Below are 21,076 nucleotides of genomic sequence, written 5' to 3' on the forward strand. Positions count from 1 at the left end.
TTTTGGACTCTCGCTTGCTGAGGTGTTCCAGCGAGTGTCTCTGTAGATTTTCGAAAACTATTTCTTGATTTAAGTCATTGACGTGCTGGCTGATACCCAAACAGAGGATGAGCTGGAGATGTCGCTGCCTTGGTCCTTTCATTATTGGCTGCTACTTCCCGGCGGATGTCAGATGATGCAATACCAGCTAAACCAGGGGTCCTCAAACTAAGGCCCGGGGGCCGGATGCGGCCCTCCAAGGTCATTTACCTGGCCCTCACTCAGGGTCAACCTAAGTCTGAAACAAGTTGAAAGCACACAACAATAACGACAACAATCCTATCTCATGAGCCAAAAGCAGGACCACACTTCCCATTGAGATACTAATAAGTTTATATTTGTTAAATTGTTCTTCATTTTAATTATTGTATTGTTTTAAAGTGATTTTTGCACTACAAATAAGATATGTGGTATGCATAGGAATTCATTCATGTTTTTTTTTCCAGTTATAATCCGGCCCTCCCAACAGTTTGAGGGACTGGGATCCGGCCCTCTGTTTAAAAAGTTTGTGGACCCCTGAGCTAAACAGTGTAATTTCTCCAGTGTGTAGGGCGCAGACACCCCGTGATAATGCGGCATGTCTCATTAAGAGCCACACCTACTGTTTTAGTGTGGTGAGGGTAACATCAGGGTATTGGGTTCCTGGGAAACTAGTATCTTTTGTCATTTTTTCTCCACTCTGTTCTGCCTGGCCAAGGCCTGCCTAAAACCACTTCTTGACCTGAGTCGTGTGGGAGAAATTGCCAAGTGGGCTTTTTTTAAGTATCCATTTGGGCAGGATCCATTCCTTGGATTCACTCCTCACTTTGTAAGGGACGCCTGCCAGGTTATCAGCACTACTATTATCGGAAAGGCCTTCTGAGTGTCCTCAGGCATTGCTCTCTACAGCTAAGGAAGATGCCACAAATACTTTCGGTCTGGCATACTCTCCTCTTTAATCAACTTTGCCAAAGGAAATGCCAACATTTTTCCCAACTTAGAATAAGGACCTAAGAATAGTACAGAGGTTTCTGTACTTGGACAAGGGAGGCCGGTGGTAGTATACAATATTGCTCCATATTCAGTAGGAACCTTACAGCAGTGGTTCTCTACCTGTGGGTCCCCAGATGTTTTGGCCTTCAGCTCCCAGAAATCCTAACAGCTGGTAAACTGGCTGGGATTTCTGGGAGTTGTAGGCCAAAACACCAGGGAACCCACGGCTTGAGAACCACTGCCTTATAGTCTCTCACTTATTCTGAATGCCAAGACCTTAATGGTAAGGAATCTCAGTGGCTCTGGAAGCTAATTTACCTCTGTAGGACCTCATACAGGCCATTCCTTACTTTTTTATTTTTCAAAACCGGAAGTTTACTTCCAGTTTTGACTAGTCTTACATGTCCCAAGATGCTAATGAATCGTAAATCCTACTGCTTCTTCTGAACTGCAATAAATGAGTTAGTTTAACATCTTGGCTTCCATGGAAACCAGTAAAAGGAATGCAAGAGTGGAAACTGGAGATAGCTCCTGTATCTTTAATGGTTGTGTAGAAAAAATATTTCAGCAGATATTGCTTGTTATGGAAACAAGTGAACAAGCAATAACTATTGAAATTCCCTCTTTTAAACAACTAATGAAGGCACAAGAGCCTTCTGGAGTTTTCAGTCAAATAACCATGGTGTATTTATTTAGTTATTTATTATATTATTTACTTCATTTATATACCGCTTTTCTCAGCCCTTGGGCAACTCAAAGCGGTTAACAATAGCAAAATTCAAGGCTCAACATCATAAAATCAGTTAAAAACAATTAAAACAAGACATAATAAACAATCAATTAAACATAAGTATAACATCTCATTAGCGTCTCATAGGTAGAATCAAGATCCAATCTCATCGTCCGTTGTTCCATATTCCTATATTCATTACACTGCCTATTCAAATGCCTTCTCGAATAACCAGGTCTTCACTTTCCTCCGAAATGCTAATAGGGAGGGGGCCGATCTAATTTCTGTAGGAAGGATGTTCCACAGCTGAGGGGCCACCACTGAGAAGGCCCTGTCTCTCATCCCCGCCAGACGTACTTGTGATGCAGGCGGGACCAAGAGCAGGGCCTCCCCAGATGATCTTAACGTCCTAGTTGGTTCATAGGAGGAGATGCGTTCAGACAGGTAAGTTGTGCCAGAACCGTTTAGGGCTTTATAGGCTAATACCAGCACTTTGAATTGTGCCTGGTACCAAACTGGCAGCCAGTGGAGCTGGCGCAACAGAGGAGCGCCGCTCCTGTATTTGTTTCTTGCATGGCTAGAAAGAAGAAGGGTATTTGGTCTACCACTCTAACCATTATATCACACTGACCCTTCATGTTTCTCAGTAGAAGGAAAAATAGCTGCATGGGCTGTCTTGATAGAAGGGAAAAAAGAGAAACACCTAGGTACTTCCACCTTAGTGCCAGCCTCCAATTTCAGCCTGCTTTTCTTTGAAAAAAAAAGTAAAATCTCACATGCAACTACATGCAGTGCCTAGTTTTGCCGTAAGATAGTATTGTGAAGTGTTCTAGACAAGCTAAATCATGACAGAAAATCTAAATGTTTTTCATTACCCATAGATTGATGGACACTCCAGTCCCTTTCTGTAGCACAGACTCTGTCAATCATCAGAAACAGTAGTGCAACCTCCCCAAATTGGTGCCCTCCAGACAAATTGGACTGAAACTTTCATCATCCTCAGACAGTGTGCTCATTAAATTGTATACCAATACATCTAGATTCCACCAGTTTGGGGAGAGCTGCAGAACTATTCAGCACAGACCCCTGACTGCTCTTTATGAAAAGATAATACTTCTAAAAGGAATTAAAAATAATTGGAAAAAAATAGTTCTTGGCCTCACATTCCACATGGCCACTCTGTGCAAGTATAGTGTCTCTCAAGTCTCAATGGATCTTTTCTATCTGGGATTCACTGTGGATTTAGTCTATCTATCTATCTATCTATCTATCCATCTAAATGTAAGGTTCATTTGTGGGATTAACATAACTCAAAAACCACTGGGCAAATTGACACCAAATTTGGACACAAGACACCTATCGGGCCAACGAGTGACCATCACTCATAAAAACACTGAAAAACACAGCGGAAGGGACTTAAAAAGCCAAAAATAAAAAATACATTACAACGCATGCACAAAACCACACACACACACACACACATATATATATATATACACAAACACTTAATAATAATAATAATAATAATAATAATAATAGTTGTTGTTGTTGTTGTTGTTGTTGTTATTATTATTATTATTATTATTATTATTATTATTATTTGTACCCCAACACCATCTCCACAAAGGGGCCTCGGGGTGGCTAACATGAGGCCAAGCCCAAAATTACAGTACAGCAAAATAAAATAAAAAGAGGCAGAAAATATTATCAAAATAAATACATGAAATAACAAAATAAAATAAACAATTATAAAATAACATGATAGAGAAATAGAACACACTGGGTGGGCCAAATGCATTAGGATAAAATTGATATACACATATACACAAATATATACACACACAAAACACATATACACAGAGTGTGCCACAGCAAGGTGTGGCAAGGGATGGCTAGTACTCCTTTTCAAGGAGGCTTCCATGAAAAAACCAGAAGGCACCATACAGAAAGACAAAGGTTACATCTCAAAGGTACGAGCAGCCATATTTCTCCTCCAACTCAACCCCCCTCCCCCAATATTCTGTGTTTAGATGTGTCCCATAATAGCCATTCCCCCACATCTTTGCACTTACTTACCTTTCAGCACTGATGTATTCTGCAGGCAGAGAGCTGCAGCGTACCCCAGCCACACGGACCCCCACCTCAAAGAAATGTAGCCCCAGGTTCTCGCCCCAAACTGTCACCCGTGTCCCTCCTTCCTTGGGGCCAGTTAGTGGCAGTACCTGGAGAGTAGGGAAGGAAGAAGGGAAGGAGGAAAAAAGAGAGGCATCCAATGAAGAAAGTCAAGGAGGCTGCTATGAACCTATATGAAAGTTTCCTAAAGAAAGACATCATTTTCTCCTCATTTAGGGGCTTTGACAGAAAAAGCCTTGGTAATACTTGCCATGTATACATTTCGATACTGTTCCTGCAGAATTAAATTAGTTCACAATGAGTGGCGAGAAAAGCAGAACGTCATTTCTATGCCCAGCTTCAAATGTGTGGAAAACTCCTGTGCCACTGGGTACATCAATATGACCAGTGTTTGAAACCATTAATAAACAATCCGATTAAAATGAGTATAAGTAAAGGTAAAGGTTGTCCCCTGACATTAAGTCCAGTCATGTCCAACTCTGGGGGTTGGTGCTCATCTCCATTTCTAACCCGAAGAGCCAGCGTTGTCTGTAGACACCTCCAAGGTCATGTGGCCGGAATGACTGCATGGAGCACCGTTAAATGAGTATAGGAGATGGAAAATGGAAAAGACTGTGTGACTTGCCCTATGTTAGCTGTGCATGTGCAGAGTAGGTGTCACATCTGCATAGATAATATATGTATAAAGTACACATGACGTAAGAGTTCTAGCAAAACAGGTGGCATATTGATATTTTGTAGATTTTACTCATAATATAGAGCAGGGGTCCTCAAACTAAGGCCCAGGGGCTGGATACAGCCTTCCAAGGTCATTTACCCGGCCCTCGCTCAGGTTCAACCTAAGTCTGAAAGCACATAACAACAACAACATAGCACCGGGATTGTGGCGCAGCTGGCTGAGTGTCAGCTGCATTAAGATCACTCTGACCAAAAGTCAAAAGTCATGAGTTTGAAGCTAGCCCGGGTTGGAGTAGGTTTCCAACCAATTATGTGTAGCCTGTTGTCAACTTTTGCAACCCGAAAAACAGTTGCATCTGTCAAGTAGGAAAATAAGGTACCACCTTAAAGTGTGGGGAGGCTAAATTAACTGATTTATGAGGCCATAAAAAAGACTCCAGCAAAGCATTCCAGCGGGGAAGCATGTGGGGAATGCGGAAGTGCTTCATCAGCGTCGCAGATGGACGATGAAAGCAACAGCTCCCCGGCAGCCAGAAAAAGTTAAACAGCCTCTGTCTATGTCTGTATATGTTGTATGTCAAAATTGGCATTGAATGTTTGCCATTTATGTGTACACTGTAATCCGCCCTGAGTCCCCTGCGGGGTGAGAAGGGCGGAATATAAAAGCTGTAAATAAAAAATAAATAAATAAAAAGAGGAAATCTCAAGGCATCTGCTATGACTGATACGCCAGTCTTGAATTTGTGTAGTGGGCTACCAGTTACCACAAAATGAAGAGAAATGAAAAAGCTTCTTCTCTATTACTTTAATCACGACACATTATTGCATCATTTTTCACCAACTGGAGTTGTGCCTGAAGTATAAAAGATCTATTTCTTAATAAAAGTCAGCACATAAAATGCAGGAATTTGATGAAGTTGCTCGTCTTACTTGGGTGATCCGAGGGTGGGCACAGCGAGCGCCCCGCCGGCCGGGCGGCACCCAATTCTGACGGGAAGCAGGGCAATGAGGCCGCAAGAGACACCGACGTTCAGGAACACACCAACCGCACTCATAACGTGGGTCCGACTTGAGGCACAGGCCACAGCTAGAACGCTGGGCAGAACATTTGTACAACAAAGCTGGGAAGAGAGCGAAAGAAGCGTATTGGAGACTAGCAGTACCCGCCACACGTTGCTGTGGCCAGCCTTCCCTCCCTCTTTCTCTCCTCCCCTTTTTCCTTCCTTTCCTCTTTTTCTTTCCCTAACTCTCATCTTTCTTCCATTTCTACCTGTTTCTTTCCTCCCTTTCTTTGCTCTTTGGTTACATCCTTCCTTCCCTCCCTATCTTTTATTCCTTCTCTCCTTCCTTCCCTCTCTTTTTCCTTTCACTTTTTTATTTCCTTCTTCCTTGCTTCTCTATCTTTCCCTCTCTCCTTCCTTCCTTCCCTCTTTCCCTCCTTCTCTCGTTACTTCTTGACTGTCCCTTCCATTTAATATTGTATTTATATCTTACATAGAAAGAAGGAAAGGAAGAAGGAAGGAAGGAGGGACAGGAAGGAAGGAAGGAAGGAAAAAGGAAGGGAGGGAAAGAAGGGAAAGAAGGAAAAGAACGAAGGAGGGACAGGAAGGGAGGGAGGGAGGAAGGAAGGAGAAGGAAGGAAGGAGAGAAAGAAAGGAGGAAAGGGAGGGAGGAAGGAAAAGAAGGAAAGGAAAAAGGAAGGAGGGACAGGAAGGAAGGGAAGGAGGGAAAGAAGGAAAGGAAGGAGAAGAAGAAAAGGAAATAAATCTGTGTTCATATTTGGGCATATGGAATATTCATGCCAAGTTTGGTCCAGCTCCGTCATTGTTTGAGTCCACAGTGCTCTCTGGATGTGGGTGAACTACAATTCCCAAACTCAAGGTCAATGTCCACCAAACCTTTCCAGTTTTTTCTGTTGGTCATGGGAGCCCTGTGTGCTAAGTTTGGCCCAATTCCATCATTGGTGGAGTTCAGAATGCTCTTTGATTGTAGGTGAACTATAAATCCCAGCAACGACAATTCCCAAATGACAAAATCAATTTTTTTGAGTGGAGGACATAAATTGGACTGTTAGGTGTCTTGTGTCCAAATTTGTTGTCAATTCCCCCAGTGGTTTTTGAGTTCTGTTAATCCCACAAACTAACATTACATTTTTATTTATATAGATAGATGAAATAACAGGGCCTCTCCTATTTCCCTTGGCTGTTGTTCACCCTATATGACCTCTCCCACTGATACTCTCAAACGGGGGCTGGAACATTCTCCCCAAAACCCTGCAATATGGTCCAAGTTTCTGTTCTCACCTTGTGGGTTAACGTAGTAAAACGTAGTAAAACCGGCACAAGGTTTTAGCATATTGTTTTCTCGGCATGACTATTTGTTTGAATACATCCAGATTGGCACAAATCACACCACAGTGTGCTCTAGCCAATGCGATACGCAGGCCCAGCCCTAACAGGCAGCTGGGCAAAATGACCTAATTTCTGCTGCACTGTGGGGGTGGGTGAAGAGAGAAAGAGAAAAGCAAGAGCTGGCACCTTCACTGTGCTGCAAATTGTCTCAAAGTGTTGGCCTTAGGGGTTGGAGAGTGACTGATGGAAAATGTGGGCTCCGCTTCCAGCAGCAAGGCCTCTTAGGCTAGCACACGATCAAGTCAAGTCCAATCACCAGTCTGTACAAATGAGTGGCGTCAGTCTGGTGTAATAGCTGGAGGGGCTTTCCAGATGGAGGATTCCTTACACTTTTCGCTAAGAAGGCATCGTGCAGGCATTGTTTCTTAACCAATTGTTTTCCAAAGTAAGCAAAAAATGACAAGAGAAACGGAGAAACAACAAGGGGTGGTGGGTAGGTGTTGAGGGGAAGACAATGTCATCTGAAGTCCTCATAAAAATCAAGAAATGAAGCAGAAGATAAAAGCAAGATTTTCAAGATCTAGGTCCATGTCCTAGTGATCTACTGCAATGCGCTCTATGTGGGACTGCCCTTGAAGATGGCTCGGAAGCTCCAACTGGTCCAACGATCAGCAGCCAGGATGTTAACTGGGGCTCCTTACAGAGAGAGGTCAACCCTCCTGTTCAAGGAGCTCCACTGGCTGCCGTTTATATTCCGAGCCCAATTTAAGGTGCAGGTGCTTACCTACAAAGCCCTAAACGGTTTGGGACCAGCCTACCTGCGTGACCGTATTTCCATCTACGAACCCACACGTTTACTTTGGTCATCTGGAGAGGCCCTGCTCGTGATCCCACCGGCGTCGCAAGCGCGCTTGGTGGGGACGCGGGACAGGGCCTTTTCCGTGGTGGCCCCCCGACTCTGGAACACCCTCCCCAAAGACCTTAGACAGGCCCCTACATTGGCTGTCTTCAGAAAGAACTTGAAGACCTGGCTTTTCCGATGCGCCTTCCCAGATTAGGAAATCTCCATTACCAAGTCCCATAAGCACTTTATCAGAACCAATGATTGCTGCACATCGCGCATTGCACTTGCCCTAGAAACCCCATATATACCTCCTGTCACATCAGCACTTTTAATCTTTGTACCCACTCTCTGGCCCGGCCCAGTTTTATTGTGTTTTAGTGTATTGTGCCTGTTGTTTATTTTGCTTTATTCTGTTTTAAATTGTTTGATTTGCTTAGATTGTACTGTTGTGTTGTGTGTTGAGGCCTCGGCCTGTGTAAGCTGCATCGAATCCTTCGGGAGATGCTAGCGGGGTACAAATAAAGTTTAATAATAATAATAATAATAATCATAATAATAATAATAATAATAATGAGCCATGAAATCCAACCTTGAGCCAGTTACATTCACTCACTTTAGTCTACTTTTTGATCTAGATTGCTGTACTGGAGAAATAAATTGAGGAGAAGGAAAACCATATATACGAGGGGTATTTTTAAAGTAAGGTCCGTTTTGTTGTAGGCACTAGTAGTTCGCGCACATACCGCAACGAGTGCGTGCGTCGTGTACCGGCATGCCTTGGGAACAACTGTGCTCAGTTTCCGCTCTGTAGCTAACCTATACGGTTCTGTTCTGTGCTTTAAAAATGTTTAAGACTATCAACTCACCCTCCGCATGTGAGGTTCGCTCAGTGATACAGTTTTTGTCAGCAAGGAACCTGCCTGCTGCAGAAATTCATCGACAGATTTGTGAAGTGTGCGGTGATACTGTTATGAGTGAAAGCAAAGTGCGTAAGTGGGTACGACAATTCAAAGATGGCCGTGACAACGTCCATGATGAGGACCGCTCCAGTCGCCCTTCTTTGATTACAGACGATTTGGTGGCTTCAGTTGAAACGAGGATTCGGGAAGAGGGTATTTTAAAATTGGTTCAGAGGTATGATAAGTGTTTGAACAAACTTGGCAACTATGTCGAAAAATAGAGTGAAGTATGTACTTTCTGAAAATAAATTCACTTTTTTGAAATAAACTTTCGTTGTGTACTTATGTTCCAACGGATCTTACTTAAAAAATACCCCTCGTATAATCCTGGGCTCACTGAAGGTGGGATAGAAATATAGCTTATTACTGTATATATTCATACAAGTCTAGAATTTTTTTTTGTCAAAAATTGACCTGGGTTGACTTATTCATAGGTCAAAAGCAAGTACTTTTTTTTTCAAGGCACAATGGGTTAAACCCTTGTGCCGGCAAGACTGAAGATCGACAGGTCTCAGGTTCGAATGCAGGGAGAGTGCGGATGAGCTCCCTCTGTCAGCTCCAGCTCCCCATGCGGGGACATGAGAGAAGATGGTAAAACATCAAAAAACATCGAGGAATCCCCTGGGCAACATCCTTGCAGATGGCCAATTCTGTCATACCATTAGCGACTTGCAGTTTCTCAAGTCACTCCTGACATTAAAAAAAATATTATTTTCAAAAAAAATATTAAAATGAAAACTTTGCCTTCTCTCAATAAGACTGGTGAAAGGCATAAGCTTAGCCCATCCCAGGAAAATCTAAAAGATGCGCCAACCCTCTCTACTCTCTTTGCCTTTTCAAAAGCCTGAACAGGAAAATGGGGGCAATGGTGGCCAGGTGCCAATGTCACTTTCCCCTTCTTTGCAGAATGACCCTCAAATTATCCTTGGGTCATATCAAAAGCTGTAATTTTGACCCACGAAATCTACCCTCAACTTATAGATGAGGTTGACATGGACATGAATATATACAGCAAGTAAATCTATATAAATAAAAATGTAATGTTCGTTTTTGGGATTTACATAACTCAAAAACCACTGGACAAATTGACACCAAATTTGGACACAAGGCACCTATCAGGCCAACAAGTGACCATCACTTATAAAAACACTGAAAATCACAGCGGAAGAGCCGTAAAAAGCCAAAAAACAAAAATTACATTACAACGCACGCGCAAAACCACACACATATATGCAAACACACATATATACACAAATATAGAGACATACAAAACACATATATACAGACTGGGCCACAGCAATGCGTGGTAGGGGACGGCTAGTATCAAATAAGAATGTTCAGAGACATAAGGAGACAGAAAATAAGTAAGCAAAATCAGTTTGCAGCAATTTTGTGCTAGCAGAAAACAAGATGAGAAGCCAAGCAACTGCTTAGTACAGACCTACACTCCATGTCCATGCTTAGTACCTTTGAATCCTGGCGGCTTGTCAATCGCAAAGTCTCCATCCCAAATGACATCGAAGTCCAGTGGCAGCTCTCCCACTTCCTCACCATCATACCAATACTGAGGAATGAGAGGGTTATAAATTAGGAAAGACACCAGAATATATTGTATATTATTATCATCATCATCATTGTCGTCATCGTCATCACCACCACTACTACTTTACTCATTTATACCCCGTTTTATCTCCCCAAAGCAGACTCAAAGTAGCATGACATAAAAGTATTAGTACACAGTTAAAAATATACAAATATACAGACAATAAAGGCGAATGAAACACTAACAGCATTAAGAAATTCAAAGTTAAATTCCATTAAAAACATATTCAAAGTATTGTCGAAGGCTTTCATGGCTGGAATCACTCAGTTCTTGTGGGGTTTTTTGGGCTATATGGCCATGTTCTAGAGGCATTTCTCCTGACGTTTCGCCTGCATCTTGCCATAGATGCAGGCGAAACGTCAGGAGAAATGCCTCTAGAACATAGCCATATAGCCCGAAAAAACCCACAAGAACTGAACATATTCAAAGTTAAAAACCTCAGCATTGTATTGCAACAAATGGTAAACTCAACAAAGAGATAAGAATTGGGGAAAAATTAAAAAAAGAGACGGACATCAAGCATCTCCATGGAAATATGGAACGCACTTAGGTGTTCTGTCACTAGGACACATGAGGCATTTTACTACCTGGAAGGAAGTGTTTCCCAATAGCAAAGTCAAGGAGTATGCGCTTTCAAGTCCCCTGCTGGTTTATGGCGGTCTTATTAATTTCATAAGGTTTTCTTAGGCAAGGAATACTCAGAGGTGGGTTTGCCACTTCCTTCCTCTCAAATAGGGCCTACAGAACCTGGTATTTGTTGGCAGTCTTCCATCTAAGTACTAACCAAAGTATGTAAAGTCAGGGAAGTTATTTTAGCTCGGGGAGGGGGGTGGAGATCCACAAAAAAATTATCCTCATCCCTGGCAACAGAAATACAGTAGCATAAAAATTCAGTTGGGAGAGCCTTCTCAAGGTGATAGCCTTACTCTGAGTAAGGTAGGGATGGCAACTCTGCAATCTCCAAAGGCTAACATTTGTGTTTATGGCACACTGGGAATGATACTCTGTCAATTCTATTTACCCGTATATTCCGGCATATAAGACGACTGGGTGAATAAGACGACCCCCAACTTTTCACCCTTCACTTACACCTTCCCGGTAAGGCGCCTCTTCACCTCACCATCGGGACCACATTAAGTCCACGAATCCAGATTTTCTTCTACCGTAATTGTACCGTGATTGAGTGTCAGCTGCATTAAGATCACTCTGACCAAAAGGTCATGAGTTCGAAGCCAGCCCGGGTTGGAGTGGGTTTCCTACCAATTGTGTGTAGCCTGTTGTCGACCTTTGCAACCCGAAAGACAGTTGCATCTGTCAAGTAGGAAAATTAGGTACCACCTTAAAGTGTGGGGAGGCTAAATTAACTGATTTATGAGGCCATAAAGAAGACTCCAGCAAAGCATTCCAGCGGGGAAGCATGCGGGGAATGGGGAAGTGCTTCATCAGCATCGCAGATGGACGATGAAAGCGACAGCTCCCTGGCAGCCAGAAAAGTTAAATAGCCTCTGTGTATGTGTTTGCATGTCAAAAATTGGCATTGAATGTTTGCCATATATGTGTACAATGTAATCCGCCCTGAGTCTCCTGCGGGGTGAGAAGGGAGGAATATAAAAGCTGAAAATAAATAATAATAAATAAATATATTTTCCAGTTAAAATATAGAGTTTGGGATGTACTCGCCGTATAAGACTATCCCTCTTCCAACATACACCAAATAAAATTTTTAAAAGTATCAGATTTGATTTCAATATGGTAATTTTCCTATTACTGTACCTCCTTCTCTGCCTCTCAGATCTCGCGCATGCGCACCTGCACCACTTCACTGCAGTCTTCAGGAGCGAGATCTGAGAGGCAGAGGAGGAGGTACGGTAATAGGATACAAGGGCGGGCCAGACAGGTAAAAGAAGTGTGTTTTTCTGGGCCCAGAGCCACTCTATCTCTTTTTTCCATACTCCGGGTGCCCCAGATGCCTGCAGCTTGCTCAACCCTTCACTTACACCTTCCTGGTGAGGCGCCCCTTCACCTCACCATCAGGACTGCATTAAGTCCACGAATCCTAATGAATGACTTTTCTTCTACCGTACTTATACAGCGTTGCCCTTAATGCTTTCGTACAGTTGCTGCATATGGGAGGGACGCGGTCACTGCCATTTTTGAGCTCCTCCACAATATGCAGCAACCAATTTCTCCAATCTGGATTTTGGAAGTTTCAGCACCCGCTCTATAAGTCGACTCCCGCATGTAAGATGACTCCCATGCATAAGGCAACTCCAGCATATAAGACGACTCCCGTGTATAAGACGACCCCTGACACTTGAGAAGATTTTCATGGGTTAAAAAGTAGTAGTAATAATAATAATAATAATAATAATAATAATAATACTTTATTTAAACCCCGCTACCATCTCACCAAGGGACTCGGTGCGGCTTACATGGGGCCGAGCCCAAAGTACATTAACAGTAAAAGTAATAGGAAAACAATCAATACAACAGTTAAAATAAATCTCATAAACAAAAAATAAACAGTAGCGAGAACAACAAGCATTTAAAACCTATGGCTGGGCCAAATGTAATAATTTATAATTTAAAAAAATAATGCTGGACATGGACAAAGTAGGATATAACTGGGATAGGGTTTTCAGGTAGAGATGGGGCGCGCAGACTATCCTAAATCAGTGATAAAGTGCATTTAGGGACATATTGCGGAGGGTATTTTCTTACTCTGGGAAGGCACACTGGAACAACCACGTTTTCAAACTCCTCCTAAAGACTGCCAGAGTTGGGGCATGTCTGATGTCCTTGGGGAGCGAGTTCCAGAGTTGAGGGGCCACCACTGAGAAGGCCCTCTGCCTCGTCCCCACCAATTATTATTATTATTATTATTAAACTTTATTTGTACCCCACTAGCATCTCCCGAAGAACTCGGTGCGGCTTACAAAGGCCAAGGCCTCAACACAACAACAACAGACAATAACAATACAATGCAAGGAAATTAAAAACATAAGCAATAACAAAAACAAAACATTACACTATTACGCAATAAAACCAGGGCCGGGCCAATGAAGGGTACAGGTTAAAAAAGTGCTGGGTGTAAGAGGTGACATGTTGGGATTCTGGCCAAGTGCAATGTGCAGAGAGTCTTAAACTCGAATAAAGTGCTTCTGGGACGTAGTGCTGGAGGTTATCCTATTCTGGAAAGGCACATCAGAATAGCCAGGTCTATCTGTTCTTTAGGAAGTCAAGTTCTTCCTAAAGACTGTCTTTCGGGAGGGTGTTCCGAAGTCGGGGGGCAACCACAGAGAAGGCCCTGTCCCTCGTCCCCACCAAACGAGCCTGCGACGCAGGTGGAATCGTGAGCAGGGCCTCTCCGGATGAACGGAGGGAGCGCGTGGGTTCATACACGGAAATGCGGTCACGCAGGTAGGCAGGTCCCAATCCGTTTAGGGCTTTGTAGGTGAGCACCTGCACCTTGAATTGGGCTCGGGAGGTAAACGGCAGCCAATGGAGCTCCTTAAACAGGAGGGTTGACCTCTCTCTGTAAGGAGCGCCAGTTAACATCCTGGCCGCCGCCCGTTGAACCAGTTGGAATTTCCGAGCCATTTTCAAGGGCAGCCCCACGTAGAGCGCATTACAGTAATCCCATCTAGAGGTGAATAAGGCATAGACCACCCTGGCCAAATCAGCCTTTGTGAGGTACGGTCGCAGCTGGCGCACAAGTCTTAGTTGTGCAAAAGCCCTCCCGGACACCGCTGACGCCTGAGCCTCAAGCGTAAGTGATGAATCCAAGAGGACTCCCAAGCTGTGGACCTGTGACTTCAGGGGGAGTGTAACCCCGTCCAGCACAGGTTGCCACCCTATACCCCATACCTGCGATACAGGTGGGGTACCTGTGATACAGGTGGGAGCGTGAGCAGGGCCTCTCCAAAAGCAATTTTATACACCAGAATATCTGGTAATTATTTTGGCCAGTCGTGGCCCTTTCAAAACGTCTTTGCCTGGGGACTTGGAGAGGGTTTTCTGGGGAGGGGGATGACACAAACTTTTGCATTTCTGGGAGGTTTGAGTCCATTTTGACTGGTTTGTATCAGGGAGGTGGGACTTACCAGGGATATTCAGGAGCTGTAAAACTATGTTTTGGGGTGTCATACAGCCTGCCGATCTCATTTCCCTGCCCCTGGCCTTAAAACAGGACTAGACTGGGCTGCTTTCCCTTGATTTTAATGTTTCAGGATCACGTACGCAGAGGAAATATTCACTAGTTTGCTAAATTTAGAACTGAATAAATAATACATTCCCCATCTCCACCATTGCCCCATTTCTCGTATCTCTGGCACTGCCTGGGTTCTCAAAGTGTTGCCACCGATGATAACACAGACAATTGCCAAGAGAAACACACGCTTTTAAACAACCTCTATGTTTAAATACATATGTTAATCAAACGTACACAGTGTAATAGGAAACTCTTGAAGGCTCAGCCCCCCCACCCCCCACATACAAAGTGCTAAACAGACACAATCTCGGCAATGGATCTTGAATCATCTGAGTGTTACCTCCTAGGCCAAGGATCAGGAAGAGTGATAGTGACAAACAGACAAGAGCACAGCAGCTTTATAAATAGATGGTGGGTTTGCATGTTGTCATGACTGGGCCAGGAGCCAAAACATGCCGCCGACAAGGTGGGCGGCTATTTAATTGAGAGTTTATTGCTATTCTGTGGCTTAGTTCTCTTAGGAATGCTTTGGGCTCACACGCTCCCCGTTTTTCTCATTCCTTCTTGTTGTTTTCTAACCTGCTTTTTGCTGGACTGTGGAACAAAAGAATTGCCCTCCCAATTGAATTCTCTTTTTCAAGAGCATGTAAGTTAGGATTGAGGCATTCAAACAATTGCTTTTTTCTAACTTAGAAGAGAACTTTTTTTATTTATCGTGTCAGGAGAAAACCAAACAGTTGTATTGCATTTTTTAACAAACAAACAAACAAAGCACAATGTTTGCAAGCTTGGTAGTTGATTAAATGTCCTTTGACCAGTATCAGGCCACTTGGAGTGCCTCTGGTGTAAGAAGGTCCTCCATGGTGCATGTGGCAGGGCTCAGGTTGCATTGCAGCAGGTGGTCTGTAGTTTGCTCTTCTCCACACTCGCATGTCGTGGATTCCACTTTGTGGCCCCATTTCTTAAGGTTGGCTCTCCATCTCATGGTGGCAGAGGGCAGTCTGTTCAGCCCCTTCCAAGTCGCCCAGTTTTCTGTGTGCCCAGGGGAGAGTCTCTCCTTTGGTACTAGCCATTGATTATGGTTCTGGGTTTGAGGCTGCCATTTTTGGACTCTCGCTTGCTGAGGTGTTCCAGCAAGTGTCTCTGTAGATCAGGGGTCCTCAAACTTTTTAAACAGAGGGCCAGGTCACAGTCCCTAAAACTGCTGGGAGGGCCGGATTATAATTTGAAAAAAGCATGAATGAATTCCTATGCACACTGCATATATCTTATTTGTAGTGCAAAAAAACCCCACTTAAAAACAGTACAATGATTAAAATGAAGAACAATTTTAACAAATATAAACTTATTAGTATTTCAAAGGGAATTGTGGGTCCGCTTTTGGCTGATGATATAGGATTATTGTTGTTGTTGTTGTTGTGTGCTTTCAAGCCGTTTCAGACTTAGGTTGACCCTGAGCGAGGGCCGGGTAAATGACCTTGGAGGCCCTTGGGCCATAGTTTGAGGACCCCTGCTGCAGATCTTAGAAAACTATTTCTTGATTTAAGTCGTTGACGTGCTGGCTGATACCCAAACAGGGCATGAGCTGGAGGTAATAATAATAATAATAAACCTTTATTTGTACCCCACCACCATCTCCCGAAGGACTCGGTGCGGCTTACAAGAGGCCGAGCCCAAATACAACAATAAAACAACAACAACAACAACAACACAATAACTCAAAAAACAAAGCAATAGCAAAGAATAGCAATACATTAACGACATCCAATGACGCAATTAAAATAATGAACAGGCCAAATGTAATAATTAAAATTAAAAATTAAAAATGCTGGGCATGACAAGGTGGGTGTTTGGAGGGGGATGGGCATGCAGATATCCTGAATCTCTAATAAAGTGTGTTGGGACATAATGCTAGGAGTTTCCTTATTCTAGAAAGGCACAGTGGAACAACCACGTTTTCACTGCCTTGGTCCTTTCAGTATTGGCTGCTATGTCCCGGCGGATGACAGGTGGTGCAATACCGGCTAAACAGTGTAATTTCTCCAGTAGTGTTGGGCGCAGACACCCCGTGATAATGCGGCATGTCTCATTGAGAACCACATGTTTTAGCGTGGTGAGATGTGTTTCACACTGGGCGTGTGTACTCAGCAGCAAAGCATGAGGGCAGATGTCTTCACTGTGTCTGGTTGTGATCCCCAGGTTGTGCCAGTCAGCTTTCATATGATATTGTTTCTAGCGCCCACTTTTTGCTTGATATTCAGGCAGTGCTTCTTGTGGGTCAGAGCACGGTCCAGAGTGACTCCCAGGTATTTATTTGGGTGCGCTGCAATGCTCCAGTGGGATTCCTTCCCAGGTAATCCTCAGAGCTTGGGATGCTTGTCTGTTCTTAATGTGAAAAGCACATGTCTGTGTTTTAGATAGAGTAGGGATCAGCTGGTTTTCCTTGTAATAGGCAGCTAAAGTTTCAAAGATCTTCTGATCAACCATTTCAAAGCTCCCTGTTTGAGCGGTGATGGTGCAGTCATCAACATAGATGAAACTCTGTCCCTTCTGGCAGTGACTGATCATTTGTGTTAAATGTTAAATGTTGAAGAGCAAGCATGCTCCCCTGTGGCAGGCCATTCTTCTGTTTTCGTCATCTGCTTCTTTCACCCTGGAACTCAAGAAAAAGCCTCCTGTTTTGTAGCAGATTTCCTATGAAGCACAGTGATGAACAGTGAAGATTCATGCTGAAAAAGCTATGGTTTTTTTCCCCAAGCCTGGCTGGAAAACTATAAGCCTTCCAGATGTTTTGAACCGAGACACCCACTATCTCTTAGCCATGGCAGCTGTGATTTCAGGAAAGACAAATATCTGTGAAGCCGAAAGTTCCCAACAGTGTAAGAACTCCATATACAGTGTAAAGATTTCACAAAAACCTGATCACGAAGAGTTGACGACTTATACAATGTCAAAATAATTGCAAAATGCAGTCCCCAGATGCCCATAACAGATTCTGCCTATGATATAAACACACAGTAATTGAACTGTAAGCGTTCCAATGGATTCATAAGGAACTGTCTTGCTCAATAACCTCCAGCATTTCTGGCAGCTATAGTCTGCTACATTCATAGATCGCTGAATACAATAAACCGCCGCTTCTATTATCTCCGTCCCCTAAAGGGAAATCATTTGGAAATCATTAGTTCAAAAAACCTAAAATACACTTCTATCCAGAGCTGGCCCAAGACCCTGTTCTGCCTGTGGAGGAGCATCAAATGGCGTCATCCCAGAGACTCAAGAGGCATAGTAGCCTAGGGCAGACGAGTGATTTTAGCACCTAATCTCTCACAAGAAACTCAGCCTCTCTTGCTGTGCGAGAGAGGAAAAATACAGAACCAATACAATAAAATAACTGGGGGAAAAAACTGCTGCCCTTTCATGACACCAACACCCTGCTGCCGGAGGCATCTCCTTAATGGTAGGAGTGGCCCTGCTAAACATTCAGAGTCACACATGGTATTCCCAGATCAAAGAAGCCACTTGGGTCCCTGTTTGCAGGGCAAAGGCAGTGGATAAATAACTATCTGACCCCTCTTCATCCTTCTCATTCTTTTCCCCTGCCTATTTTGAGGCAAAGGACCTGAACAGAGTGATGGATGTGGGGAAGGACATGACAAACAGCTACTCCCTGATCCCGCTTCAAAGGAGCTCCTGGGATTCCAACTGTACAAACGCCCCGTGGGAAAGATTCAAAGGATGTTTCGCTCCTTGCTGAGACTGTGCATTAGTGGGGGTTTCTTAATGTGAGTCTTATTTCCTACTAGCTGTACCCGCCACGTGTTGCTGTGGCCAGCCTTCCCTCCCTCTTTCTCCCTTCTTTCCCCTCCTTCCTTCGTTCACTCTTTCTTTCCTTCATTTCCTTTTCTTCTTTCCTTCTCTCCTTTCTTCCTTCTCTGCCTCTTTCCTTCTTTCCTTAGCTTTTTGCTTCCATCCTTCCTTCTCTTTCCTTCTTTCCTTCCCTCCCTCTTTCTCTCCTTTCTCTTCTTCCCTCACTCCCGCTTTCCTTCCTTCCCTTTTTTCTTTCCTTCTCTCTTTTCTTCCTTCTCTACCTCTTTCTTAGCTTTTTGCTTCCATCCTTCCTTCTCTTTCCTTCTTCCCTCCCTCTTTCTCTCCTTCTTTCTCTCCTTCCTTCGCTCCTTCTTTCCTTCCTTCCCTTTTTTCTTTCCTTCTCTCCTTCCTTCTCTGCCTTTTTCCTTCCTCCCCCCTTTTTCTTTTCCTTCCTCTTTCTCTTTCTTCCTTCTCTACCTCTTTCCTTCCTAAGCTTTTTGCTTCCATCCTTCCTTCCCTTTTCTTCTTTCCTTCCCTCCCTCTTTCTCTCCTTTCTCTTCTTCCTTCGCTCCCTCTTTCCTTCTATCCCTTTTTTCTTTCCTTCTTCTTTCTTTCTCTACCGTTTTCCTCCCCCTTTTTCTTTTCCTTCCTCTTTCTCTCCTTTCTTCCTTCTCTATCGCTTTCCTTCCTTAGCTTTTTGCTTCCATTCTTCCTTCTCCTTCCTTTTCCTTCCCTCTCTCTTTCCTTCTTTTCTTCCCTCTTTCTCTCCTTCCTTCGCTCCCTCTTTCCTTCCTTCCCTTTTTTCTTTCCTTCTCTCCTTCCTTCCTTCCTTCTCTACCTTCTTCTTCCTCCCCCCTTATTCTTTTCCCCCTTTTTCTTTTCCATCCTCTTCCTCTCCTTCCTTCCTTCTGTACCTCTTTCCTTCCTTCCTTAGCTTTTTCCATCCTTCCTTCTCTTTCCTTCTTTCCTTCCCTCTTTCTCTCCTTCCTTCGCTCCCTCTTTCCTTCCTTCCCTTTTTTCTTTCCTTCTCTCCTTCCTTCCTTCTCTACCTTTTTCCTTCCTTCCCCCTTTTTCTTTTCCTTCCTCTTTCTCTCCTTTCTTCCTTCTCTACCTCTTTCCTTGCTTCCTTCGCTCTTTGCTTCCATGCTTCCTTCTCTCCCTCTCCCTCTCTCTCTTTCTTCCCTTCCTTCCCGCCCTCTTCCTTCCCTTTTTTCTGTAGTTTTTTTGTCATCTGGCTTTTTTTAGGTTTTTAAGTCCTTTCTGCTGTTTTTTTTTTGGGGGGGGGGTATGAGTGATGGTCACTCGTTGGGCTGTTAGGGGTATAGTGTCCAAATTTCGTGTCAATTCGTCCAGTGGTTTTTAAGTTATGTTAATCCCACAAACGAACATTATATTTTTTATTTTTATCCAAGATAGTAGAATATATGAATATAGACAAATTCTCGCAAGTACTAAAAAATACAAATAAAGGGAATCAAACCAATTGGGAACCACTTAAAAGATATTTGCAGGAAGACATGAAACTCAACATTTAATTATCTGAAGAAAAAAGGAATCAGAAGTAACCAGTTAGCGAACATAATGAAGAGAAAACCCATTTTATTTTGAAGACCACCTCTCTGTGGATCGTACTGGAAGCACCCCCAACCCCTACTTCCCCTCTGTCTTACCTAACCCACTCTCTCATTCCACCCTATACCCTCCCCCACCTATCCATCCTACCTCTATACCTCCCCTTCAATTTCCCACTTTTCTTTCAACCCGATTGTTCCCCCACTTTTATTGTAACCTGGGGATCACAACCAGACACAGTGAAGACATCTGCCCTTGCGCTATGCTACTCTGCTGCTGAGTACGCATGCCCAGTGTGGAACACATCTCACCACACTAAAACAGTAGATGTGGCTCTTAATGAGACATGCCGCATTATCACAGGGTGTCTGCGCCCCACACCACTGGAGAAATTACACTGTTTAGCCGGTATTGCACCACTGGACATCCGTCAGGAAGTAGCAGCCAATAGTGAAAGGACCAAGGCAGAGACATCTCCAGCTCATCCCGTGTTTGGGTATCAGCCAGCATGTCAACGACTTAAATCAAGACATAGTTTTCTTAGATCTACAGAGACACTCGCTGGAACACCCCAGCAAGCGAGAGTCCAAAAGTGGCAGGCTCAAACCCAGCACCTCAATCCCTGGGTGATACCAGATGAGAGACTCCCCCCTGGGCACAAAGAAGACTGGGCGACTTGGAAGGCGCTGAACAGACTGCGCTCTGGCACCACGAGATGCAGAGCCAATCTTAAGAAATGGGGCTACAGGGTGGAATCCTTGGCATGCGAGTGTGGAGAAGAGCAAACCACTGAGCACCTGCTGCAATGCACCCTGAGCCCTGCCACATGCACAATGGAGGACCTCCTTGCGGCAACACCAGAGGCATTCCAAGTGGCCAGATACTGGTCAAAGGACATTTAACCAACTACCAAGTTTGCTAAATCTGTGTGTTTTTTTTTCTTTTTCTTTTTAATCTCTGTGTTTGTTTTGCTCTGTTAGAATTGTAATACAATGGTATGGTTGCTGATGACACGATAAATAAATATATTGTAATTTGGAAATGATGGATAATAAAGATGATTAATTAAAAAAACATTATATTTTATTTATATAGATTCAGCAGAAGTAGCAAAGTGGCAATCATAGCACACAGCTCTTGAGATTCCATGGAAGATCCCTCAAATTTTGGGGGGA

At 43.6% G+C, this 21,076-nt stretch overlaps 1 protein-coding gene across 4 annotated transcripts in view; it reads right to left on the reverse strand.

Annotated features, from left to right (window-relative positions):
- The window catches only part of PLXNA3 (plexin A3), a 170,420-nt gene that overhangs the window by 48,918 nt on the left and 100,426 nt on the right, over nucleotides 1–21,076 (reverse strand). For all 4 annotated transcript variants that reach the window (XM_067464171.1, XM_067464173.1, XM_067464174.1 and 1 more), the window contains 3 exons: nucleotides 10,174–10,270; nucleotides 5,483–5,673; nucleotides 3,818–3,963 (listed from right to left, as the gene is read on the reverse strand). In XM_067464171.1, coding sequence (XP_067320272.1) covers nucleotides 3,818–3,963; nucleotides 5,483–5,673; nucleotides 10,174–10,270 — 434 coding nt within the window. The remainder of the gene's footprint in view (nucleotides 1–3,817; nucleotides 3,964–5,482; nucleotides 5,674–10,173; nucleotides 10,271–21,076) is intronic.

Source organism: Anolis sagrei, chromosome 2, assembly GCF_037176765.1.
Source record: "Anolis sagrei isolate rAnoSag1 chromosome 2, rAnoSag1.mat, whole genome shotgun sequence".
In the NCBI taxonomy this organism is placed as follows: Eukaryota; Metazoa; Chordata; class Lepidosauria; order Squamata; family Dactyloidae; genus Anolis; species Anolis sagrei.